At 44.6% G+C, this 27,112-nt stretch overlaps 1 protein-coding gene across 1 annotated transcript; it reads right to left on the reverse strand.

Annotated features, from left to right (window-relative positions):
• SAXO4 (stabilizer of axonemal microtubules 4) lies at positions 1–27,112 on the reverse strand. Its single transcript, XM_056851191.1, has 12 exons — positions 26,923–27,112; positions 25,682–25,799; positions 24,420–24,573; positions 18,646–18,774; positions 17,641–17,704; positions 2,987–3,081; positions 2,047–2,106; positions 1,760–1,846; positions 1,223–1,339; positions 1,017–1,111; positions 242–406; positions 1–88 (listed from the first exon to the last, which is right to left on the reverse strand). Exons 1-12 carry the CDS (start codon positions 27,110–27,112, stop codon positions 1–3), a joined length of 1,362 nt encoding a protein of 453 aa, XP_056707169.1.

Genomic DNA, 27,112 nt, shown 5'->3' on the forward strand with positions numbered 1-27,112 from the left:
TTAATTGGGAACAATTGTCTGGTGGAGAGCGGTGAAACGACGGTCATGGGGAGAGTCGCGATAGAATGGATCAACTGTTGTGATTGTCCTGCAGTGGAAGAGAGGAAATCATTACAAAAGAGAGCAGAGGGCAGCTGGAGAGATGAGAGAAGAGAGGGATGAGCACCAGACGGCCACAGGGACAGGGCAAGTGAAGGACAGAGAAGAACGGCTGTGGCATAACCCTACCGGGAAGCATTACCTGCCGACATGGGGATGAATGCTCCTCAAGGTTTCCGTAGCATTGGGATCAGTGCCTAAGTCAGTGGCATGGTTGTTGGTAGCAAAGCCACCTGCTTGCTGAGGCTGGATCCCTCCTCGTGTCCAGCCTTCCCTGTCTACTCCCTTTGGAATGTTCTCATAAAACCTGAAAGAGGAAAGGAAAGGATTACTGCATGCTTGAGTGAGCCCTACCACAGTCTTCCTCTCTCCAGCGAAGCAGGTGCATACAGTTCCTACCATCTGCTATAAACCCAAGGTCCCAAAGACACTGTGGTTCTATTGTTTACTGTAAAATTTGGATATCTTTTGGTATATATACCATCTATACTTAGAGTTGCCAACCTCCAGGTGGTGCCTGGAGGTCTCCTGCTATTACATCGGATTTCCAGGTGACCGAGATTAGTTCCCCTAGAGAAAATGGCCGCTTTGGAAGGTGGGTGCTATGGCATTATACCCCATTGAAGCCCCTCCCCTCCCTAAACTCCACCCTCCTCAGGCTCCACCCCCAAAATCTCCTGGTATTTCTCAACTCAGGGCTGGCAACCCTACCAATATTTCATAGACCCACCACCAGGTATTGCTCCCATAGTGTTCCCACTACCTTCACCCCTTGAAGAACCTGCATGGAACAGTCTAGGCCCTCACAGACAAGGGAAGCATATTTTCCCAGGTGGATAGGGAAAAGATGCCTTAACAAGATAAGGCCTGACAGAAACTTACTGACCCAATGTGGTGGCTATTAGTACCAAACTCACTTGGAGTTATAGCTGGTCAGGAACCTGTTGGGCAATTCTGAATCATAGGGAGATGTCACATGGCTGAGGTTATTGATGCTGAATCCTGATAGCTCCTGTATGGAGAGGATCAAGGAAACACCTAAGAACCTAGAGCCACAGGAGTACCGCATACAACCCCATGGATTAAGAACAGATAAAGCCACAAGGCTGTAATTCAGGCATACCTTATTACCCACACATTCCCTTCCTAAAAGATTGTTCTGTGTCTGGGGCTGCTGCTGAAGGCCTCGGAACTGTGTATGGCTCTGGGTCACCTGTCCACCAGGTGGACGTTCTTGGGGCTCTGACGAAGGCTGTGGAAAATGAAGGGGCTGATGATCGAGCAAGCAATTTTGGGAGACGATGAAGGAGAGAAGATAGAGCTGCGGTGAGGAAAGTAGGAAGAAAGGGGTGGGGGTGAGGGAAAGAGGTGGGATTTAAGTAACTACGGATAGTAGGCAGAGGAGCAAGCAGAGACAGTGAAAGATTCTGTCTGCAAATTCCATTAAGTTGGGTAAAGCATCTCTTGGAGACAGGTGTAAGGAAATAGGAGGGGGAAAGCAGGTCACAGCAGCAGAGAGATTTGGATATGGGTGAAGGGAAATAAGACACAGGGAGGGGAAAAGCTGCTGCAGCAAGTGAAGCTGGTGTGAGAAAAGCAGTAGGAATAGACTGAGGGAAGCAGGGCAAAGGCGTTATGCTGATTGGGAAGTGCCACTTACTGGACTTCCAAGGAAAAGATCCTTCTGCCGGCTAAATCCAGACCCTCGTTCAGAGCCTTTAGAAAGGACTGGCAGGAATTCATCACCCTGCGAGGAGAATATCACAACATAATATAGGTGGGGTACAGTGTGCACAAACAGTGTCAGGTGGGGAATACCAAAGAGGAAGAATGGCCCATGACAGGCAAAGTCTGTTCTTCTAATGCCCATCATTCAGTTCATCTGTTCTTCTAATGCCCATCATCAGACCATCACAAACTATCTCCTGACTTGTGGGCCCTTCTTACCTGTGGAAAGGAAGATGGCTGATAATCTGTTTTCATAATGCTGACCCCTGGAGCGCTGCCCTGAAAAGCAGAAAACAAATACTGAGAGTGAGAGAGATACACATAGGCAACACTGGCACAGCTGTTCCATTACAGTTTCTACTGAAAAGATATGGAGGGGTGGGAGAGAGAAGCAAGAGGCAAGGAGCCAGGCCTATGGCACAAGGCAGGTTTGTCCTCACTGGTCTTACTAAGCAACTGGTGGTATCTGGTACTGAATCACATGGAGTCCCATCACTGCTGTGGGAAAACTGCACAGATTCGTGAGCTATGCTTTGAAATTGATGGCTAAATCCACAAAGAAAGACCAGAATTTGGCTCTTCACTTTGACACCGTAAAAAGGTAAAAACAAAGTAGCCTCAAGACCAGGACCAAGTTATATGACAGAGTATGGAAACCTATGGAGACCCATATTCCGGGGCCTGCCACTTGGAAACATATTTTTCACAAATCCTGTATTCGGTCAGAAAACACAGCTTTGATATAAACTATGAAAGTTGTGAGATATGAGCTTTTCAGTGCACCCAGTTGAGATAAGAATCTTTCCCAACAGAAGTGGAATGTTCTGCACAATGAGAGATTCTTGAAAGGTATGTTTGTGAACACCCTGACCTGGATAGCCCCAGGCTAGCCTGATCTTGTCAGACCTTAGAAGCTAAGCAGGATCAGCCCTGGTGAGTATTTGGATGGGTGACCTCCAAGGAACACCAGGGTTGTGACACAGAGGCAGGCAATGGCAAATCACTTCTGAACATCTCTTGCCTTGAAAACCTTACAGGGTCACCATAAGTCAGCTGGGACTTGCCTGCACCCCCCAAAAAAATTTTTTTGGGTGAACTGCTCTCTCTGTTCCTGTCATATTATAAGTGATAAACTGTCTAAATTATCCAGCATAGACACCTGAGAAAGTGATTTGTCTATAACTGGGTTACTGAGACAGCCTTCGGTGAATCCAGTCTCTTCCTTGGCTCCAATGGTTTTCTTCTGCAGGAGATCTGTAAGGACAGAGAAATGATGACAGAAGAACATGAAAACAGAAAGGGCACACACAGAAAAAAAAGCAGATTTCCATTAAAACCAGCAGCTACATAGCACAGTACAAGAACAAGCCAGCATGGACAGACAACAATTTGGTGGCTTACTGCACAGTTGTTATTCATTCTCTTAGCTGTTGCTAAGGAATGCCACAGACACTGGTAAGGCAAGGCAAAGTATTCAAGGGGTTTTCTTTATTTCAGTATTCAAGCTTTAAGCATGAAAAGTTACATGGAATTGTAAAAATTGCAAATTCTGATCTGTAGAGGTGGTGATAGAATGGCTGCTCACCTTATCACGCTGGCAGGGCCAAATAATGCCACTGACTTTGCCATGAGCTACTGCCAGGGTACAGGATGCCACCAGCACAAGGGGGGAACTGGGCAGAGATAGGAGCTGGTAGAAGACTAGAACTTAGCCTAAATCCAGTGCACACGCAGAAGTCTCTCGTGCCCCCAGCGCTAGCATTTGGTGTCAATATTACCACTCCCATTACAGTCAATGAAGAGCCCTAGACAAGTGCCCCATGGGGGAGGGGAATGGGGTTCTGCCTCACCAGGCAATGACAGCGTAGCACCAGCAGTATATAGGCCTTAACACAGAAGCAAAGCTAATATATGAAGATGCGCAGCATAGGGCTTCATCGCTCTGTACACATATAGAACCAGAGCGCACAAGCGGGAAGGTGGGGGATGGACCAAAGGGCACTTTGCAAAAACAGAGCATTTTACACAACAAGGAGCCCAGAAAAACAACAAATATAAGTTTGGGCAATTTGATAATTCTTGTGGTCTCAAATCATAGAATCATAGAGTTGGAAGGGACCACCAGGGTCATCTAGTCCAACCCCCTGCACAATGCAGAAAATTCCGAACTACCTCTCCCCACACCCCCACACAGAAGATGGCCAAGGTGCCCTCCCTCTCATGACCTGCCTATGGTCATAGAATCAGCATTGCTGACAGATGGCCATCTAGCCTCCAGGGAAGGAGCGCTTACCACCTCCCGAGGAAGCCTGTTCCGCCGAGGAACCGCTCTGTTAGAAAATTCTTCCTAATGTCTAGACAGAAACTCTTTTGATTTAATTTCAACCCGTTGGTTCTGGTCCAACTTCTGGAGCAGAGGTCCCTTACAATTACGACTTTACGACTTCCCTTACAATTACGACTTAACACCCACCAGGAACATCAGTTGGAGCCAGGGGCATAAACTACAGGGAGGGTAGTGGGGCTTTATGCCCCCCTGGATTTCCTGGCAGAGGCAATGCCCCCTCTGGGCTGTGAGACCCTCCAGAAGGGGCAATGCCTGCCCCAGGCTGCCAGGTAGCATCATGAAGCTGCTCAGGTTGTCAGGTTCTCAAGTTCAGTCAGACCTGTTTGCCTTTGTAGCAACTTATCAAGTACCTAGGAGGCACAGGGCTGGTTTTGTTTGCTTGGTTTTGTAAAGATAAGAGGGGGAGGGGACCTTCAATGGATAATACCATATGTGAAGAAACAATGTAGTAGTGGTGGAAATGCCATCAAGTCACAGATGATTGATGGTGACCCTGTAGAGTTTTCAAGGCAAGAGACGTCTGGAGGTGGTTTGCCATGGCCTGAGAGAACTGTGACTGGTCCAAGGTCACCCAGCAGACTTCATGTGGAGTGGGAAATTGAACCCAGTTCTTCAGATTAGAGTCTGGTGCTCTTAACTACTAGACCACACTGGCTGTATAGAGATAAAGAGCGAGCAAGGGGGAATGGAAAGATGAATCCATGTAGCAATCAGAAGGCCTCAGTGGTTGGACTGAAGAATGTATTTCCTGCAGCCTCAACACAATTTCTGATGTAAGTAGAGCTAGATTCAAGTCCAGTAGCACCTTAGAGACCAACAAGATTTTTAGGGTATAAGTTGTCAAAAGTCAAAGCTCCCTTTGTTGGTATCTGACCAAGGGAGCATCAACTTTCAAAATCATAAACCCCCCAAATCTTGTTGGTTTCTAAGGTGCTACTGGACTTGACTCTACCTGTTCTACTGAGGACCAACACGGTTACCCTCTGGAACTACCTGATGTAAATAATGGATCGAGAAAATTATGGTTTGCCATCACAGATGGACTACCAATCATTGCATTATTACTGTGTCTTGGTGGGCCTGCCTTGGAGAAAGAAATGGTCCCATCTCCTCTTTATCTTGAACCATGGGTATGGGGGGAGTGTTACCAAGGACCCCCTGCCTACTTAGATGTGAGGTGTCTGCCCTGATTCCATCATGGCTAAAATTGCCTTGGCAGCCATTTTAGGAGGAGGAAGAAGAGAAGAAGAGGAAGAGGAGGAGGAGGAAGAAGAAGAGTTGGTTTTTAAATGCCGACTTTCTCTACCACTTAAGGGAGACTCAAACCGGCTTACAATCACCATCCCTTCCCCTCCCCTCAACAGACACTCTGTGAGGTAGGTGGGAATGAGAGAGCTCTAACAGAGCTGTAACTTGCCCAAGGTCACCCAGCTGGCTTTGTGTGTAGGAGTGGGGAAACAAATCCACCAGATTAGCCTCCACCACTCACGTGGAGGAGTGGGGAATCAAACCCGATTCTCCAGATCAGACTCCACCGCTCCAACCACTGCTCTTAACCACTACACTATGCTGAGAAGAAGGGGTGAAGGCTCTCCTCAGGCTATGCTAATGAGTGGCCAAAACCTTGGGCAGGAGACTGATTCACTGAGGGGACAACTGAATGCTGACCCATTGCTACAGGGGCTTGCAAAGCCAGGCACCTACCTTGGTCTATCAAGGTAATTTCATCAGCAAATGCAAGTCTTCCTGAGTGCAAAATCTAATTATTATCAAGTAGCCAGGTGAGCTGATTACTTTCTGCTGACCTTTCCTGTATGTCTCCTAGCCTCCCAGCCTGCTCCAGGTATGGGGGAAGCTTCCACTGTGGTCTACCCTGGCTGGTTGCAATCTGGTTTTTCACCTTTCTGGGAAACCCCTCCCCTCCTTAACTCAGTCAGAGCCAGGAAATCCATAGATTCTCATCCTGGACTCACCCTGAATTCCTGAACCTTATTTCTTTGAAATTCTTTTGCACGGATTCCTATAACCATTGCTGCTCTGCCAGCCAAAATCGGCTGCCAACGCTGCTTTTCTTTCTCTTGGACTTTGGGACACTGACTCTCTACACAGGAGCACCCTTCTGCTGCCTTTTTTTCTTGGGATCCCTGGAAGTTCTGCCTAAAGCCACTAGTCTCAACCTGTGGATCATTGAAACAGACAACGTACTGGAAGTTAAGGTGATTTGGGTATCCTGGGACTTGCAACTTTAGAGAAAAAGAAATGGAGGTGGGAATATTTATGTCTTTAGCCATGTGTGTTGGGGGCCTGCAGTTCAAATGCTGAAAGTTAAGGTGATTTTGGTATCCTGGGACTTGCAGCTTTAGAGAAAAAGAAATGGAAGCGACAGCAATATTTCTCTCTTCAGCCTTTTTTTTTTTGTCTCTGTGTGTCTGTACTTGGGGGGGGGGGGCAAGTACATAAAGCTGGTTCCCCAAATTCGGAAAGTGAGGCGATTCTGCTCTCCTGGACCCTGCCTCAACCAAACAAATGCTTCCGTATTTTCAGGCTGTATCTGAGAATCCAGTATTTACTATGGATTCTGAGATGCATTTAGAGAGTCATACTGAGTGTCCAATATGTGAGTGTTGTAGTTGTTAGAGTGTTAGTCTAAGACTGGGGAGACCAGAGTTCAATTCCCCTCTTAGCCATGAAGCACACTATGTGACCTTGGGCCAGTCGTACACTCAGCATACTTTTAGAGGAAAAGAAAGAGGGGAAGTATTTGCTTCCATACGCAAATAACAGATGTACTCAAATTGTCTCAGTGAAGGAGTTCATGACATCTTTCCTGTCCTCTTACAGTTCATGACATCTTTCCTGTCCTCTTTCTTTGACTGAGATCCAGACTATTCCGAGTGAAAAAAAATTATATTTTTTTAAAACCAAACGATTGATTGTTGATGGCATATGGTTTTTGGAAACAGAAATAATGTAATATAAATTACTACGTATGGTCCTGGACCAAGTTCAGCCCCGTCCCGTGCTCCAGAAATTGAGACGTCTATATCCCTGGTTGAAACTAGGCTTGCTGGGATGGACAGGAGGCTGGCCTGACCCCCTGAAGGGGGAAACAGCCACTCAGCTGAGCCTATGGGAGTGCTGCTCCAGCATCCGGAGAAGGAGAGTTGGTTTTTATATGCCGACTTTCTCTACTTTTTAAGGAGAATCAAACCAACTTACAATCTCCTTCCCTTCCTCTCCCCACAACAGACACGTTGTGAGAGAGCAAACTGTGACTAGCCAAAGGTCACCCAGCTGGCTTCATGTGTAGGACTGGGGAAACCAAACTGGTTCACCAGATTAGCCTTCACCGCTTATGTGGAGGGGGGTGCAATGTTTTTTTTTTTAAGATTTTTTATTTTTCCATACAATCATTATACATTTCATTCCATATTGTAAAAAGTCTAATTCTTTGACTTCCCCTCTCCCCTCCTCTGATCCTTTAATTAACATTTTTTCCCTCTTTGTATTGTTTTCCTAATTCAATTATGACAAAACCGTCCATACCCAATACATCCGTTTTGAATTAGATCAAAATACATTTGTTAATATCACATTTAAGTTCATCTCTACAATAATTAATCCATGCCTCCCAATCTTTTGCAAATTCATTATCATCCTTTTGATTTACCGACGCCGTAAGTTTTGCCATTTCTACTAATTCCATCATTTTTTCAACCCACTCCGATTTGTTTGGTATATCTGTCATTTTCCATCTCCTAGCATATACCATTCTGGCGGCAATAGTAGCACACATCAAAAAAGGTCTCTGGTTCACTATAGTATCAGGTATTATGGGGGGTGGGTGCATTGTTTGAGGGAAGCACAGGAAGAGTCCAAATCTGCCTCTTGGAGAGTGCAGTGATAGTTTGGGTCCACCCCAGTAAAAGAGCAGACAGTTTGAAGAGTAGCTCCACCGGGTAGCATGGCAGAGTGGTTCAAGACTAGCGTTGCCAGGTCCCCCACGGCAACCAGCAAGGGGGAGTCACGGGAATTTACCGGCTGCAAGGAGAGGCCAGCATCACCACGTCGCCATCCCTTCCGGAAGTGATGGCATCATGTCACTGCCAATCACAGGGGCGCTCTGGTATTTTGGACAATAACTCTGGTAGAAGCCGTTTTTGCCTTAGAGTTTTGCCCAAATACCAGAGTGTCTCCAGCAGTTGTTGGTGTCATGATGACATCACTTCCAGAAGTGACATTAACACGTCAACAGTGGCCTCCATTTCAAGCTAGTAAGTCCCTCCACCGACTGGCTGAATGGCCCTGGGAGGAGGGGGCTCGGAGTGGGAAATAGGGATGGCGACCTTATTCAAGTCTACTTCTGGGAGGAAACAGAGTACCCGATTGTTAGCCCTGTCTCTAGTAATAAGCAGACCTTGTACCACTTAGTATGACTCATGGGGAAGGGCAGGCTGGTATGGGTGGCATCCTGTGCATGTGAGAGGATTCAACCTAGTGGCTAGTCAGTAGGGTGGTCAGGTCCCTCTTCGCCACTGGTGAAGGTTTTTGGGGTGGAGCCTGAGGAGGGCAGGGTTTGGGGAGGGGAGGGACTTCAATGCCATAGAGCCCAATGGCCAAGGCGGCCACTTTCTCCAGGTGAACTGATCTCTATCGGCTGGAGATCAGTTGTAATAGCCTGAGAACTCCAGCTCCTTCCAGGAGGAAGTAGCTACTTCTAGTCAGTAAAAGCCTGGTTGAACCTGAAAGTATTAAATAAAGTTCATGCTGCAATAGGGTTGCCAACTCTTGGTTGGGAAATACCTGGAGATCTGAAGGTAGAGCATGGGGAGGGCAGAGTTTGAGGAGGAGGGGGACATTTGCAGGATATAATGTCATAGAGTTCACCTGCCAAAGCTACCACTTTCTCCAGGAGAACTGATCTCAGTCATCTGGAGATCAGTTGTAATAACGAGAGATCTGAAGGCCCCACCTGGAGGTTGGCAACCCGACTTTGAAGCAATAACTAGCTTAAATTTATGTCCCTCAGCCAGGTTTCTCCTTTGACTACCTGCAGACCTGTGCTGCCGACCTGTTCTGGGATAGCAGGGATAAGTGCACTCTTTTGTTGGTAGTCATCAAATGTGCCACTGCTGACTGCTAATACTGCCCAACCGCTCAGGATATATTATCTTAGAATCATAGAGTTGGAAGAGACCACCAGGACCATCTAGTCCAACCCCCTGCACAACGCAGGAAATTCACAACTACCTCCCCTCAACACCCCCAGTGGCTCCTACTCTATGCCCAGAAGATGGCAAAAAAAAAAAAAAAAACCCTACAGTATCCCTGGCCAATCTGGCCTGGCGGAAAATTGCTTTCTGACCCCAAAAGTGGTGATCAGCACTACCCTGGGCATGCAAGAAAGGGCCACAAGAGCCAAACACTGATGCAAACCTTCCTGCCCTCCCTCTCATGATCTGCCTAAGGTCATAGAATTAGCATTGCTGACAGACGGCCATCTATCTTCTGCTTAAAGACCTCCAGGGAAGGACAGCCCAACACCTCCTGAGGAAGGCTGTTTCACTGGGGAACCTCTCTAACTGTTAAAAAATTCTTCCTAATGTTTAGCTGGAAACTCTTTTGATTTAATTTCAACTTGTTGGTTCTGGTCCGACCTTCTGGGGCAATAGATTTGGTGTCCAGACCCCTCACCATCTTTGTTGCCCTCCTCTGGACACATTCCAGCTTGTCTACATCCCTCTTAAATTATGGTGCCCAAAACTGAACACAATACTCTAGGCACGGGTCGGCAAACTCATTAGTCAAAAGAGCCAAATATCAACAGTACAACGATTGAGATTTCTTTTGAGAGCCAAATTTCTTAAACTTAAACTATATAGGTAGGTACACTGTTTATTAACTTAATAAACTTTAATTAAAGTTTTAAGTCTTAATTAAACTATAGGTACACTGAATAAAACTTGATATCACACTTAATAGTGATCTTATTTATTGATAAAAATTAAATTGTAAGTCCCTGCCATTTTCCCCTCCCCGTCTGGAGTCCTCGTCTGGAGGCCTGGTCTACCACCATAAAAGCCTATTGGTAGACCTGGCCTCCGGCTGAGTCCCATTGGGAAGCCAGGTCTACCCATTGGCTTTCTTGGCAGTAGACCTGGCCTCCGGAGGCCAATAGAAGCCAATTGGTAGACCTGGCCTCTGAAGGGGGACATTTTCCCCTCCTCGGAGTCCAGGTCTACCGCCAAGAAAGCCAGTGGGTAGACATGGCCTCCCAAAAGGACTCAGCTGGAGGCCAGGTCTACCAAAGGAAGCCCGCACCGCCCAACAGTTGAGCGGGCGCAAGAGCAGGGGCTCCGAACCAAGTTCGGAGAGCCGCACTCAACGGGCCAAAGAGCCGCATGCGGCTCTGGAGCCGCAGTTTTGAGACCCCTGCTCTAGGGGAAGTCTAACCAGAGCGGAGTAAAGCGATACCATCACGTTGCGTGATCTGGACAAAGTTCCAGTGAAGTTTCTTAGAGTGGATCATGAGCATTATCTTAATGATATTATTCTCTTACACACAACCCATCCTGGCAACTGTAGACACCATGGGGACTACTACTCACTGGGAGAGTGGGAAGACTGCACCAGGAATGCAGAATGAAAAAAAATGCATAGCTGATGGCACCCTGTGTCAGCTTCCAGTCAGCAAGCATAGGTAATATGTGCTGCATCTGCAATCAATCAATGCATCAGTATACCCATGGTTCTCTTGTCTCTCTACAGACAACAGTTCAGCCATATAGCCTTCACAGAGGCAAAACATTCCCTACCCAAATACCATGCAGATGATGAGACCTGCAATGGCAGCAGTGTCAAGTGGGGAGCCAACTGTTCCCATGCAGGACTTTACCACCCCATTCCCCACAGGACTCCTGAGTCTTTCACTAGCATATGAAAACAGGTGCAGCTGTATCCTGGATAAAGAGATAGCACCCTTACCATCACACAAGTCCAAGGGCAAAAAAAGTTGCAAGTCCTATTGCTCTTGATGCTATGATAATAAGAAGATACATAAGAAGAGCCATGCTGGATCAGACCAAAGGCCATCTAGTCCAGCCTTCTGTTCACACAGTGGCCAACCAGCTATCTCTAGGAAGCCCACAAACGGGGAAACAGCCCACGACAAAAGATGTGGTTGTGTCTGTTTCATCATAAAGATTATCTCTGTTTTGATCATGGATAGCTGATGGGCACTTTCTTGTTCTCCTGGGAGACCATTGCCAAGGATTGAGCCTGCAACTTCTCATACACTAAGAGTGCGATGCCCCACTCAGTTAGATGTCCACATCCTTACCAGGCTTTTTGCCTGGGAGCTATTGCATGTCTCTCTCAGTAAAACTCGAACACATTCTGAAAAAAACACATCACAAAAGTGAGGACAGAGGACCCCCGCCCCCCGCCCCGGATGGCATAACTGAAGGTCACAGATACATCTTCACCACCAACTGTGTCTTCTATAAAATGCAGACAACTATAATGTGAGAATGATAAATCCATCTAACTGGCTTGGAAAGTAGGCCAGGGAACTATACAATTCCAGAGTTTACAAATGTCATCGTTGAGAGAGCGGAGTGGATTTTCACTGTCACTTTAAATGTCCATATATTTTCAGATAGAAGAGTGACTTGTGCATCCAGAGCTGTAAGAATTAATGTGACAGGGCTGTCGCAAGAAATCCAAGCAAATAGAGAACTTTCACAGTTGTTAACTGTTATAAAAAACGCTGCTCTGCTTTCGATTCTTTAGAAATCCTGCTTAGAAAATCAGCTTCTACTATAAAATACTTCTAAACTTCCAAGCCCCAGAAGAAGGCTTAAATACCAGGACCCCTGCAGCCTTGAAACAAAAAGGCCTACTAGAAAAACCCAATGGAAAAACGAAACAAAAACTCCAAACAGCATTTTCATCTGAAGATTTCTAAAACTATTTCATTATTTTTGAATGCTTGTAGTTGGCGACACTGATAAAAATGGATTTTTAAAAATGAATTCAGCCCCTAGTTACTTACGATCTCGATTAGGTCTAGACTACTTCTTTAGCTTTCTCAGTGTGGGTTTGAGAAAACGTTAATTTCACCCGGGAAGGTGGGGGGGAAATTCAGAGAAGAAAGAATGGAATACCGCAGCATTACATAAACACAATATAAGAACAAGAATAATATAGCCTTTGTGTTGATTTGTCAGCAATGCTGATTTCAGCAATACCCTATTCAGATGCAACCCAAGACATGCTTAAGAAGACTTTAGCCTTCATTGGATTGACCAACATATTTAGTATAAGAAAGAATCAGCCTCTTGTGTTGCCCTTTTTGCAGACAGGGGCCAGTTCATGAAAGCCATATCCTAACCTTAGGGTTGCCAACTGCCAGCTAGGTTAACCTAAAGGAAAAGAGCAGTAATGGCTCTAAAAAATGTACACAAACAAGTATTCAATGAAAAAGTGAATTTAGTGCCAAAGTGAAAACTACAAAAATTAACAAAGGAAACTTACAAAATGCTAAGAGTACAAACTCCCCCTAATACAACTGCCAGGTAGGAGCAGGAGATCTCCTGCTAATTCAACTGATCTCCAGCCAATAGAGATCAGTTCACCTGGAAAAAAAATGGCAGCTTTGGCAATTGAACTCTATGGCATTGAAGTCCCCCCCTCCCAAACCCCGCCCTCCTCAGGCTCTGCCCAAAAATCTCCCACCGGTGGCGAAGAGGGACCTGGCTACCCTACCTAACCTGGAGTTATATCTGACAAAATACAAGTTAACTTTTGAGCCGACTTGTACAGTGAAGATGGTGGTAAAGAAAGAACACGGCTCTACTGCCTATGTTGCCTGCCCAGCTGGACTTTTCTGATTGGTACAAACCCCAAATGACCAGGGCAAAGTCTCAGCTGAGAGCTGTGACTTATTTCCTAAGCGCTTTGCTGATAAAATTTCCTGATTACTAGTAACTTTCAGTACCATCAGCTACAATATCCTTCTGGACCACATATCTGGATTGGGAGTAGGAAGCACCACATTTTGGTGGTTCCACTCCTCCCTGTCAGGTAATCTCCAGAACGTGACATTCAGGGACATTTGCTGTGCTCCGGGGCATTTACTCTGTGGAGTGCTGCAGGGTTCCATTTTGTCCTGTGCTATTTACCGTCTACATCACTGGTTCCCAACCAGGGGTCCATGAGAACTAAACCAGGGGTCCGCGAAACAAAGTTATAAACCCATAATAAATTAATATTTATGCGGGCGGCATGGCGGCATCTCGCAGGTGCAGAGCGCGGCGGCATGCGGTGGTGACTCGCGGAAGCGGCGAGCGACAAGTAAAGAACATGCGGGGGCGGGGAGGCCTGGGGAGGGTGCAAGCGAGCCTCACACAACCACACACAATAGGAGAAACACTCGTCAAACCTTGTTTGATGATAGCTGTCGAAGAGGTTTTAGGGATGGAAGCCAAAAAGAAAATACAAGAAATACCTCTATCGAACAACACGGTAAAAGCTCGAATTGAAATTATGTCAAATGACATCGAGGAGCAGCTTGTTTCGAAAATAAAAAATTCGCCATGTTTCGCTTTGCAGTGTGATGAACCGACAGACGTTTCTAATTGCAGTCAGTTGCTCATATTTGTCCACTTTTTAAAGACGACAACACTATTAAAAAGGAATTATTGATTTTGCGGAAACTGGAAACGACGTCAAAAGGTATCGACGTCATGAATATAATAGCGGAGTATTTTGAGAAACATAGCATTATGTGGGAAAAGCTCGCGGCTTCTGTACAGATGGCGCTCCAGCCATGTTAGGATCACACTCCGGTGTAGCAACATTAATAAAACAGAAGAATCCTTCAGCAATAACAACTCATTGTATCATACATCGTCAGGCGTTAGCTTCCAAGACTCTTCCTAAAAGCCTTGTTAATACCATGGAAATGGCCATAAAAGTGGTCAATGTTATTAAAAGCGGCGCCTTAAATACACGCCTTTTTAAAAAACTGTGCACTGAAATGGACTCCGATCATGAGACTCTTCTTTTCCACACCAAAGTTCGTTGGCTATCAAAAGGCAATATACTGGGAAGGTTATTTGAACTAAGAAAAGAGGTTGAGCTGTTTCTAGCCGAGAAGAAAATTAAAAATTTACTAGAGCTGTTTTCTAATTCGAAAAGTCAGATGCATTTGGCTTATCTTGTGGATATTTTCTCACATTTGAATAAACTAAACTTACAGTTGCAAGGTTCTGGAAACATAAATTTAGCAGGTGTGGGAAACATTTTTATGTTTGAAGATAAACTGCGTGCCTTTATTTGCAAACTTCAATTATGGGTAGGCGAAAACAATTATTCTGCGTTTGTGACATTAAAAGCACTGGTCAATGATAGTAAAGATGACATGATCACCTCAAATATGCAAGACAACATCAGAAGTCATCTGCAAATGCTGGTCGATGAATTCCACCATTACTTCCCGGAATATAACCAGACAGAATCAAAAGATACCCAAAAGCTGATTCGCAATCCTTTTGGTATTGCTGTTGAAGAGGTTGCAGAAGAAATCAAGGAAGAGCTCATTGAATTCCAAAATGATAGGCACTGTAAGGATGCATTGGAATCAGTTTCTCTTGAAGAGTTCTGGTGTAAAAAAGCAATTTCATATCCTACAGTTCGGGGATTCGCCTTGCGATATCTTATGCTCTTCTCCACAACTTATTTATGCGAACAAGGATTTTCTGCTTTGCTTATAATTAAGAACAAGACCAGAAATCGACTGGAAGCAAGTGATGATATTCGTGTAGCTCTGAGCAACAGTATTAGCCCCAGAATTGCCCAGCTTGTAAAAAGGATGCAAGCTCAATAATCACATTGATTTACAATTAAAAGTTCTCTATTATACAAATATATATTCAAATATTATTCTAAGTTTAATGTTTAACTAACAGTTATGATTAAAGTTTATTTTCAAATTCTCAGAATTTTTATTTTGAACCTTGGGGTCCCTGCACCGAACAAAAAAGTCCTATTGGTCCCTGGTCAAAAAAAGGTTGGGAACCACTGGTTTACATAAAGTTCATCCAAATGTAACCACAGTTGCTCCCACCAGCCCCAGGTGAGGGAAGAAATTGTGGGATCTGGGTTGGAAAATGGAAGGGTGAGTGAAAAGGAACCAGCAAGGGTGCCTCCAACCTACTGGCTTCCATTGCTCCTAACCAAGGAGGGAATTACCAGCAGGCAAGTTAAAGCAAGATACAATTTCAAAGCAACTCCCCAGACCCTCTAATCACATTTTACAGTTTACAAGTAGAACTCAAAATAGAGTTTTTTCAACAAGGATGGATAAGCAAATTAAAAGAGGATATGCTCAGACTTAGCGACACATTTTAAAGTTGGAAAAACGGAGGTGATAAGAGTATTTTACTCACTTTCGGAGGCTTTCTGAAAGTCACACTCGGCCTTTTATGCATGGCTGTTTCTCTTGCGGTCACCCCTCTGACAACTTCGTGTCTTTGTTTTGATTATGCATGGCCGTTTCTGACCATCAGAGGTCGCCTCGCTCTCCCCCCCTGCGTTTCCATGGGTTTTGCTTGCGATTTCAGGGACCTGTTTTATCACAAATTTGAAAACGCGGGCAAAATGCGCGGAAACGCAGGGGGAGAGCAAGGTGACCTCTGACAATCCAAAACGGCATGCATAATCAAAACAGAGAGTCGAAGAAGTCCTGCCAAGAGTTGAAGAAGTCGTTGGAGGGTGACCACGAGGGAAACAGCCATGCATAAAAGGCGTCAGTCTTTCCCACTGGCTCTCTGTGAGGTTGCAGCTCTTTTGATCAATAACATCGCATTAAGCCTCTATTAAAGGGACAGGATTTTCCCCCTCTAGACCTTTTGCCAACCCTACCAAAGAGGTGGTCTTCCATCTGTTTTACGTGCATTCTCACTTAAAGGTGGTGTTTAGATGGGGGGTGCTACTAGATCTAGCCCTTACATTCGGGGCATGAAACACTTCTCTCTAGTTTAGTTGGGGTCCCCAGTTGCACCCCCTCCTGAGATGGCCATGTCACAGCTGTCAATGTCCTCATAACATCCAGGTTAGATGACTGCAATGCACTCTACATGGAGCTGCCTTTGAAGACTATTTGGAAGTTCCAGTTTGTTCAGGACACAACAGTGGGATTCTGAACCAGGATTTTCCATTGTTTTGATATTGTATTGTTTTATTTTGTTTGATGGATGTAAGCCACCTTAGGGGTTTTAATAGAAAGGCAAGATATAACAATTTAGATCAATAACAAGTTAAATTAAATATCAAACTTGAATGGAAAATAGATACACGTAACTTCCAAATGGACTCCTGAGAAGCTCCACCGTTTACTAGCCCATCAGGAACCAATCATATATTTGGTTATCAGACTACATTTGTGCTCAGAGGCAGGTAGGAATCATCAGAATCAACACAAACCTGAAAAACGCATATAATTAGAAGCAACCTAGAGGTATTGTTTCTTATCCAATACATTCAGGGGATAACTGACTACCCAAAGATCTCACTATAGGATATAGATACATGAAACAAGCAAGGGTACACTCCTGCCAAGAGCTGGCTTTTCTCTAGAGATCTCCCATCTAGCCACTGATTGTGGAATGTGAAGAATCCAAGATACTAGTTGGTTGAGGAAGTGTGGATAAGAATGCACACAGCTCCCTTTTCCCAAGGTGTAATAGTCAATTGTTCTAGGAGCCCTGTGGCGCAGTGTGGTAAGCTGCAGTACTGCAGTCCAAGCTCTGCTCACGACCTGTGTTCGATCCCGACGGAAGTCGGTTTCAGGTAGCCGGCTCAAGGCTGACTCAGCCTTCCATCCTTCTGAGGTCGTTAGAATGAGTACCCAGCTTGCTGGGGGTAAAGGGAAGGTGACTGGGGAAGGCACTGGCAAACCACACTGTAAACAAAGTCTGCCAAGTAAACGTCGGGATGTGATGTCACCCCATGGGTCAGGAATGACCTGGTGCTTGCACAGGGGACCTTTACCTTTTAATAGTCAATTGCAGCAAAAACAACCAGTAATCTTGTGGCTCCTTGAAGACTAATTTCTTTCTCAACGTACGTTTTGTGGAGTAGAGCACACTTTGCCCATTGCAGGAGGTGGGTCTCTGTTGAGATATGTGCGGGTGTGTGCTTATTGGGGGGGGGGGCATCTACCTCTCACTTCCAAAGCAGAGTGGCTTACAATAAAATACTACTGTGTGCAGCAGAATATGATATAAACCACAATACAGCTCTGCATAATAGATTGCCCTATGAAACAGAATAATTCCAAACACCTCAGAGAAACACACACACACACACACACACACACAGCTCCTTTTTTATGACTGGTGAGTCAGTATCATGCCAGAGGATGAGAAATTGAGAACTGTATTAGACAAGGGAAAGAGCTATACCTGGCTGTCCGGGAATGCTGAAGCGAAACTTAGAGCCATATTCTGTGGACATGTAGCGAGGTCCCTGTAAATATGACAGAGAGTTTAGACCAATTGCTCTAGAAGTAGCCTACAACCATCCCACATCCCATCCAGTTCTCTGCATAGGGGCAGGCTAGTTATTCCTGAGAGAATATGCTGTGCTTGGATCCCTCACACATCTGCTCCATCCCATCCTCATAGGTTGAGATCTGCTTGTATAGTGGGGCCGTAGGGATAAGTATTGACCATAATGCATTGAGTCCTATTTTGAGGGATACTTTTTCTTGCAGTGATCTTGGGAAACCAGTATTTTCCTCTATTCAAATACTTCTTGAAGACCCTTATAACATCTCAGAAAGTAGAAGGCTGCAGATCAAACAGCACCACCTTTACTGAAGGGAGTTTCAAGATTAAACTGCAAATGATATTGTGATCTAAGTTAAACTTGATTGCACCAGCAGTGTTGGCCCCTGTGCATAATTTTTTTTTCTTTTTTCTATTGATTAGGAATTAAGCAAAAAGAGGGGAAGCCATACAAAATTTCGTATGGAGGAGCTTAAATGGCTTTTGCTGGATACTTGCACATCAGCTGCTTAGGTAGAATTCCTGGCTGGGTTGCATGTGAATGGGAAAAAAACAACTAAATAAAGAAGGGGGAACAAGCTAAAAAACAAAAAAATGGGTCCCACAAAGTAGCCTGGAATAAAAAAATGAGTCCCATGTTCAGAAAATTACAAACCACTGTGCTCATTAACCCTATCCATGCCACAACTCCGCACACATCCCTGGCGATATGGAAATTCATTCCTGTTCCCTTCTTTCACTGACATTGCCCATCATCCTGATTGGCCAGACTGGGGGTGATTTTCCCTTTGCCAGGTACCTGCTCCTTCATTGTACTGCATCCAGAGGAGAATGTCATCCCTGTCCCTGTAATGCCCAAACTAGGAAAGGCCCACTAAACACCCCCTGCAGTGGACTCACGTATCTGCCATTTTCCACATCAACAGAGCCTTTTCCACATGACTTGTAGAGCAAAGGGGTGTGTTTGGGTTCCAGCCCTGTCACAGCTTGTGCTCCTTTGTCTGTTGTATCAAAATGGACTTTCTTGACCTGGAAAATCAAACTCAGTTTGTAACTTAAAAAGCTAAGCTTGCCTGTCCGAAATATAAATTAGCTGGGGTGGAAACTGTTCAGAATGAGTGTGGGGAGTGGGGGGAAAGGAGAGAGAAGCAAACTGCCAAAGCACAGCCGAAATCATACAAGAACATTTCGTATCTATTTTATTCTTTAAAGATAGTGAGGAGACTAAGCCCTATTAGGAAAGGCGGAGGGACTTGGGAATGTTCAGTCTGGAGAAGAGGCGGTTGAGGGGGGACAGGATTGCTCTCTTTAAGTATTTGAAGGGCTGACACCTTAGTGGAGGGCAGGAGCTGTTCTTGTTGGCAGCAGAGAATAGGACTCTCAGTAATGGATATAAATTATGGGTGGAAAGGAATACTAGGGATACTAGGGGAAAAAATTACATTAAGAGTTGTTCAGCAGTGGAATCAGCTGCCTAGGGAGGTGGTGAGCTCCCTCTCACTGGCATTCTTCAAGCAGCAGTTGGACGAACACTTGTCAGGGTTGCTTTATTCTCAACGGTGGCGTTTCATTATTATATGACTATATTGCATTTGTACTGAGCCCCATGGTGCAGAGTGGTAAGCTACAGTTCTGCAGTCCAAGCTCTGCTCACAACCTGAGTTCGATCCCAACGGAAGTTGGTTTCAGGTAGCCGGCTCAAGGTTGACTCAGCCATCCTTCCGAGGTCGGTAAAATGAGTACCCAGCTTACTGGGGATAAAGGGAAGATGACTGGGGAAGGCACTGGCAAACCACCCCATAAACAAAGTCTGCCTAGTAAATGTTGAGATGTGATGTCACCCCATGGGTCAGGAATGACCCAGTGCTTGCACAGGGGACCTTTACCTTTTTATATTGCATTTTAATACTATGAGCAACCATTAAAGCCTTTGGGTGAGGGCCAGGATTAAAATGTTCTAAATAAATAATGTTAATCTACAATGTTCTGCCATCTCTCAAAACTTGGTTTTCAAGGCCCATTGGGGACTGCTGAGGGAAAGTAATATGGGGAAAACCTGCCTCCATGAGCAGAAAAGCTCAGAGGATCCAGACCATGGTTTCCTATATGCATATGCCAAGCCAATGTTTCTCAGCTGTTGCAAGTTAAAGTTGTGGCCAACTATACTCCATTCAAAACATTGTTCATTCTTAATATCCAATTATATATAAAGTTAACTGTTCAACTTTTATTGGGTTCGTGTTATTTGTCGCCAATGCTTCCCTATACTTAACCCTGGATCTGCAACAGAATACAAACAAACAATACATGAAATTATCCTCCTTGCCATGTGGAAAACTATGAGAAAACCTTGCCAGAAATGGAAGGCGTTGGCAGAGAAAAACTACTGGATAGGTTCACACGATCCACTTGGGAGATGAACTTACTGCAAAAAATCACCTTGAAGAGAGGACAGAGAGTAATGATAAGGCTGCACCCTTTGTTTAACTGAAACAGCGGTACTGTGAGTCGTGCTAAGTCTGGTAGTCCACCGGAGATGGTACAGAGCCTAATTTCTTCTTTTAAAACAGAAATGGTGCTGCTGTTCCAATCCTCGCAAAAGGCATACCATGGACCTAGCTGTGGAATTTGTGGTTATTCAGCACAAGCAGGGAGGGAAAGGACTCTGTGCATACTTAGATGCATTTTTTTCTCACTGCCTTATATTTTTCAAGGCAGATTTGTGCCACAGTCCTTGATCGCTTAAAAGCTGATTCTGGCATGAGAAAGACAGTGAGACCAACAAGACTTCAGAGGCGCAAAAGGCTTCTTGTCTGGTAGTCTCCCTCCTTTTTCTACACAATCCTAACAAAATCATAAGAATTGCAGCTGGTGAGTTTTGAGTGCATGAAAGGTTTTAATCTTTCCTGTTGCAGCAAAGGCTTAAATGGGGGGGATGATTACAGTGTTTTCAGAAAGCCCACAGCACAGAAGGCAAATGAAAAGAACCCCACATTGCTTTTAAGACTCATAATTTTAAAACGAGTACATAATTACAGAGGTCTTCAGTTTGGCAATAAGGCTCAGTTACACTGCCCTTCCCCAGTATGTGTGGAATGCAAGCCATTGTAAGCCTCCCAGTGCTGGATTGCTTGATGTTGGCTCCCTTTTAGGCCCTGGCCATGATCTAATAGCTTCTACTGACCCGTGACATATTAAACAGGTCATATTAGCACAGATATGATTGCCGGCCAATCCACCAGGCTTAGGGTTGCAGGTCCCTCTTCATCACTGGCGGGAGATTTTGGGGCGGAGCCTAAGGAGGACGGGGTTTGGGGAGGGGAGGGACTTCAATGCCATAGAGTTCAATTGCCAAAGCACCCATTTTTCTCCAGGTGATCTGATCTCTATTGGTTGGAGATCAGTTGAATTCGCAGGAGAGCTCCTGCTACTACCTGGCAGTTGGCAACCCTAACCAGGCTGCCCATCGCCTCTCAGCTGGCTGGTGGGTGGAAGTAGGCCAGCTGAGGGGGCGGACCTGGAAACCCTAGATGCATACCATTCCAGCCATCATTTTTCACATGAAGATAAAGGCATTCAAGTGGATCCCCACCTCTAAAGGTAAAGGTCCCCTGTGCAAGCACCGGGTCATTCCTGACCCATGGAGTGACGTCACATCCTGACGTTTCCTAGGCAGACTTTGTTTACGGGGTGGTTTGCCACTGCCTTCCCCAGTCATCTTCCCTTTACCCCCAGTAAGCTGGGTCCTCATTTTACCAATCTTGGAAGGATGGAAGGCTGAGTCAACCTGCAGCCGGCTACCTGAAACCAACTTCCGTTGGGATCGAACTCAGGTTGTGAGCAGAGCTTGGACTGCAGTACTGCAACTTACCACCTCTACCCCACCTCTGCTGAAGCCTTTTCCTTGTCTGCAGTAGGTTGTATTCGCTGACGCAGCAACAGCCTGCCCTGCCCTTACTGCTGGAGTGTATGTTGGCTAACTGACCCAATTTTTTCTTTAAAAAACAAAACAAAACACTTCCGATATCCACATTACAGCAAAAACCAAAAGGCTTGTATCCCTGCAAAGACTATAAAAGAACTTCAGATTTTAGTGTGAAATTGCTGTATTTATCAGGAAGTATGATACTATTTCATTAGGGCTCAGTCCCCCACCCCCTTACGCAAATATTTCTCTGTCCATCTCTTCAATCAAAACAGATTCTCAGAATGGCTCAGTTTATCTGATCCTGGGATTTTCTTTTTATTTTATTTTTTTGGAGTCATTCTTGTTATTAGGAAAACAGGTGTCTGTGGTGGTGGCCAAAAACGCTTTTGCTAACAATATTTGGCCTTCAAACTTTCTCCCTTTTTGGACACTGCTGATCTGGGCACAATAGGGTTGCTCCAATGCCATATAGTCCAATTGCCAAAGCGGCCATTTTCTCCAGGTGAACTGATCTCTATCAGCTGGAGTTCAGTTCTAATAGACGAGATCTCCAGCTATTACCTGGAGGTTACAACCAAAGAAAAACTCAATTAACACTGTTAAATAGTACTGGCAAGAAGAAAACAGTGCGGGCAATTATATCAAAAACATGTATTCATGAAAAGTGCAAAACATCAAACAACAACAACAGTGCTTATACAAAAGAATGATCACAAAATACAATTATGTACAAAGCAATTCACAATGTGAAAAGCAATATTTAGATAACGCCCAATGGCTATCTTCCAGCGTAACAAGATCCAAAATCAAGTTTCAAGATCACCATCTGCTGGAACACCTCTTGCTGCTCCAAAAAGGTGACAGAGGGGACGCTATCCCGGATATTTGTAGCACTTTCACCAATTATTTGGCTTCATCAGCCTCAGCAATAAGGCTGCAGCCCATTTTGTTGGGAGCTAACAAGAAAATAGAAAAAGACAAAATAAAAATGGAATAAGTTGAAGAACTGTTGAATTCAACCTGAATAATCTCCCATAAGGAATACATATCAGTGGGCTTAAACCTTATTGCTGAGACTGATGAAGCCAAATAATTGGTGAAAGCGCTACAAATATCCGGGATAGCGTTCCCTCTGTCACCTTTTTGGAGCAGCAAGAGGTGTTCCAGCAGATGCTGATCTTGAAACTTGATTTTGGATCTTGTTACGTTGGAAGATAGCCATTGGGCGTTATCTAAATATTGCTTTTCACATTGTGAATAGCTTTGTACATAATTGTATTTTGTGATCATTCTTTTGTATAAGCACTGTTGTTGTTGTTTGATGTTTTGCACTTTTCATGAATACGTGTTTTTGATATAATTGCCCGCACTGTTTTCTTCTGGCCATTACCTGGAGGTTGGCAACCCTAAGGCACAATGATCAATACCAATAACCTCCTCAAGGCTCAGCTATTTTAATATGCTTTCCAGGGGATTGCCTTTGAAGACAATTTGGAAACTATAGTTGGTACAGAAGGCAGCAGGCCATTTTGTTACTGGGGTAGGTTTGCCAACCTCCGGGTAGGGCCTGGAATTCTTCGGAATTATGACTGATTTCCAGACTACAGAAATCAGTTCCCCTGGAGAAAATGGCAGCTTTGGAGGGTGAACCTTACGGTATTATACCCTGCTGAGGTCCTTTCCGGGAAAGGACCTCAGCAGGGTATAATACCGTAAGCCTCTTCACACTCTACCCCCAAATCTCCACAAATTTCCAATCCACAGTTGGCTGCCCTGAGCTGCAGGGATCATACACTGCTATTTTATAATCGTTGCAATAGCTGCCTATGTGTTTCCAAATCTAGTTCAAGGTGCTACCATAGGGTTTACTTGTAAAGCCTTTTGCAACATGAGGTCCTCATACTGCCCATGAGGCAGCTTCACTCAGCATCACCTGTTCGTTATTCCAACCCTTGCAAGGGTGCATTCAATTGCTGCTTCTTTTCTGACCTTTTCTGTCTGTCCCACGCCCACAACACCATGGAACAGTCTCTCAAAAGAAATTAGGATGTTGTCTTTATTGCAGTTCCATAAGGGCTTCAAGACAGAACTGTTTAGTAGAGTATTTGGTATCTCTGGATAATTCTTGGGTTTTAGAAGGGGTGATGCTTTTTTATGGACATTATATTTAAGGTTTTTAATAGTTTTAAGTTTTTTTGTGGTATGTTTGTTTTATTTCTGTTATCTAACTTGGGTCCCGGATATCTGTGGAGAAAGGTTTGCTTATAAATGTTTTAAATAAATCACACACTTCATGCATCTGACATACTGGGCCGAGAAAGCTGATGTCATAATAAATCTGGTGAATCTTTTAATGTGTCTCAACACTTTTTTAAAAAATGAACTATGAAATAATACCGCATATACAGAACTGAAGGAGCCCCGTGGCGCAGAGTGTTAAGCTGCAGTACTGCAGTCAAAAGCTCTGCTCACGACTTGAGTTCGATCCCGACGGAAGTTGGTTTCAGGTAGCCGGCTCAAGGTTGACTCAGCCTTCCATCCTTCCGAGGTCGGTAAAATGAGTACCCACCTTGCTGGGGGTAAAGGGGAGATGACTGAGGAAGGCACTGGCAAACCACCCCGTAGACAAAGTCTGCCTAGGAAACGTTGGGATGTGACATCACCCCATGGGTCAGGAATGATCCGGTGCTTGCACAGGGGACCTTTACCTTTAATACAGAACTGAAGCCTACACTTTTATACTTACAGTTTTGGTGGTAGGGCAAGAAAGGGGTTTCTCCCGAACATATCCACTTCCTGGCTGGTACACACTCCAAGGAAGAGGGTATTTCCCATCTGGGAGCTGAAGTGGTTGGAAGTGCTTAGTGTTCGTTGATTCATAATTCTCTTGAAGGAGCTGCCTGGTGCAGGAGACAGCATAGGAGAAGGGTCAGTACCTTGATTCAGGCTTTCAGTGGCTGGAGAAGCACATGGATGGAGAGACTAAGGCAATGGCTGCTTAAGAAGACTTTGGCCAGAATTCTGTTTTTCGGCAGAATTTAAAGTGGGTTACATTCAGACAGTTTATTTTCAAAATCCCAGTTCCACTTTATACCAATTTTGCCTTCCAGGCAGCTTACAGGTAAGTTTCAACAATTTAAAGAAGCATAATCAACAAGAATTTTTCTACTTCCTCTCCAATGTCAGTAGCAGAACTGGCTGGATTGTCAGTGGTGGCAAAGCAGACCAAAAACATTTTGATTAAGACACTTCAGAGCAACAAAAAAATGCCCTCTCTTTGGCTCTTCCTTTTACCATCGTTGGAGTTTAAAGTCCCCTCATCATAGTGAATTCTCTACCACATCTCCATCTTACTGGCATACTGATGGCTTGAGTTTGCAAGAGCTCTTGTTTCAGGAGAGCCCACCCTTCACTTGCTCCTCTCCTGTTTAGCATTCTTGCCATAAACTCTCATCATGCTTCAGAGCTCATCACAGTCTGCCTTCCTAAAATCTAACATACATGTCTGGCTATGAACTCCCTTGGCTCCTGACAACAAAAGGAATTCTAGGAAGAATTCACAGATAATAGATGGATAAGATAATGTAAAAGTGTAATTATTCATTAACAATTCATAGAAGTCAACACAATTTAAAAGATTTGTTGATTATATATGTATATTATAAATGTTGATGATATACCTATATATAAAGAAAAAAATTATACAAGGGGCATCATTTGTTCCTTTTGCTCCCCCTTCAAAAAATGTAGATCTGGCCCTGGCCTCACGTGGAGGTCTTCCACATCATCTGCTACCCTAGCTCCACCACCATAGTATGATGCCATTTATCTGGCCCCTGACTTGGACTTTGTTATTGTGCATTATGGGAACATGAGTGAGACTAGCACAAATGGAAGCCTGTTGCTGCTCCAGAGACAACCTGAGTTATCAGGAAGTGATTTTGTTAGTGTGTGGGTGGCATGCAGCACACAAGGTTATTCCAACTATTTCCTATGTGAGATACCTACCCAATAGCTGGATTATCTACTTTGTCTAGGCTCGGCTTGTATTGGACAACAGGTCGGTAATTGGCTTTGTATCCAGCTCCAGTGTGGAAGCCATTCCGAGGACGGAAGTCCACCTGACCTAGCAAACAAACAGGAAACAAACATCACTGGCCAACTTTTATTGCCAGTGAATTCACTGATTTACTCACTATGTCTGTTTATTGCTTTTCTGCCAGTGCACTTAAGGTGGTCTACAACATAAAACAATGGTTTACAATCTGATCAACATGATAGGAAAGGAAAAACCAGATAGGAAGGGAAGATGAAACTAAGCAAAAGTACATACCAGTGCTTACAATGTTACGTAATGGCCAGGTAGAACGGCTGATGCAAAAGACCAGTCAGAGAGGGAAAGAGCAAAATAGCAATCCGTCTTAGCCAAGATGATCAAGGCTGCCACCTTACTATTTCATTTGTCCTTTCTGATTCAGCCAGGTTAAAAGGTCACTGCAGGAAATTATGCTGGGAGAAGAAGATTGAAGCCTTACAAAGAAAGACATTCATCAGCTTGGAAGGGGAGATGAGGCTTCTCCAAGGCCATGCAACTTTTGATGGATGTGCTTTGCTTTATAATGGTCCCTAAGCATTAGATGAGTCATTTACAAGCAAGCTCCTGAAGCCCTGGTCATGCTAGAGGTTTTGCACACATTGGACATACACCAAGCTTGTGGCATCTGCATTACATTACACACACAATCTGTCTACGCTGTTGTCAAAGTCAGACACAGCCATTGACACTGTAGGAAGCAGGACAATAATACAAGACAGAAAAAGTGATGGAGAAGGAAGGTGAAAATAAGCAGATGTGTGTACCAGTGCTTAACATAACAATCAGGAAGAATGGCCAGTGCAGGAAAGAATGAACCCTCCCTGCCCCCACACACATAAGAACATAAGAAAAGCCATGTTGGATCAGACCAAGGCCCATCAAGTCCAGCAGTCTCCCGAACATATCCACTTCCAACCAGGTGCCTCTAGGAAGCCCACAAACAAGATAGCTAAAGCAGCAGCACCCTGCCTGTGTTCCACAGCACCTAATATATTCGGCATGGTCCTCTGATCCTGGAGAGAATAGGTATGCATCATGACTAGTATACATTTTAACTAGTAGCCATGAATACCTCTCCTCCATGAACATGTCCACTCCCCTCTTAAAACCTTCCAAGCTTTACACACACACACCTTACTGATAGGATCCTTACCAAAAGCTGTGCCATAGCTGGTAGCATAGAATTTTAAGGGGTCCATACTTCCACCAGAACTTGTTTTCACATAGGGGGAAATGATCCCCAGGGGAAGACGCCCCATCTTCTCTGGGGATACAGACGCAGATCTCCTGATGTAGGATTTTCCTGGAGAAACAGAGATTGAAGATGACTGACCACTGATCAT

Source organism: Euleptes europaea, chromosome 6 (genome assembly GCF_029931775.1).
Source record: "Euleptes europaea isolate rEulEur1 chromosome 6, rEulEur1.hap1, whole genome shotgun sequence".
Classification (NCBI taxonomy): domain Eukaryota; kingdom Metazoa; phylum Chordata; class Lepidosauria; order Squamata; family Sphaerodactylidae; genus Euleptes; species Euleptes europaea.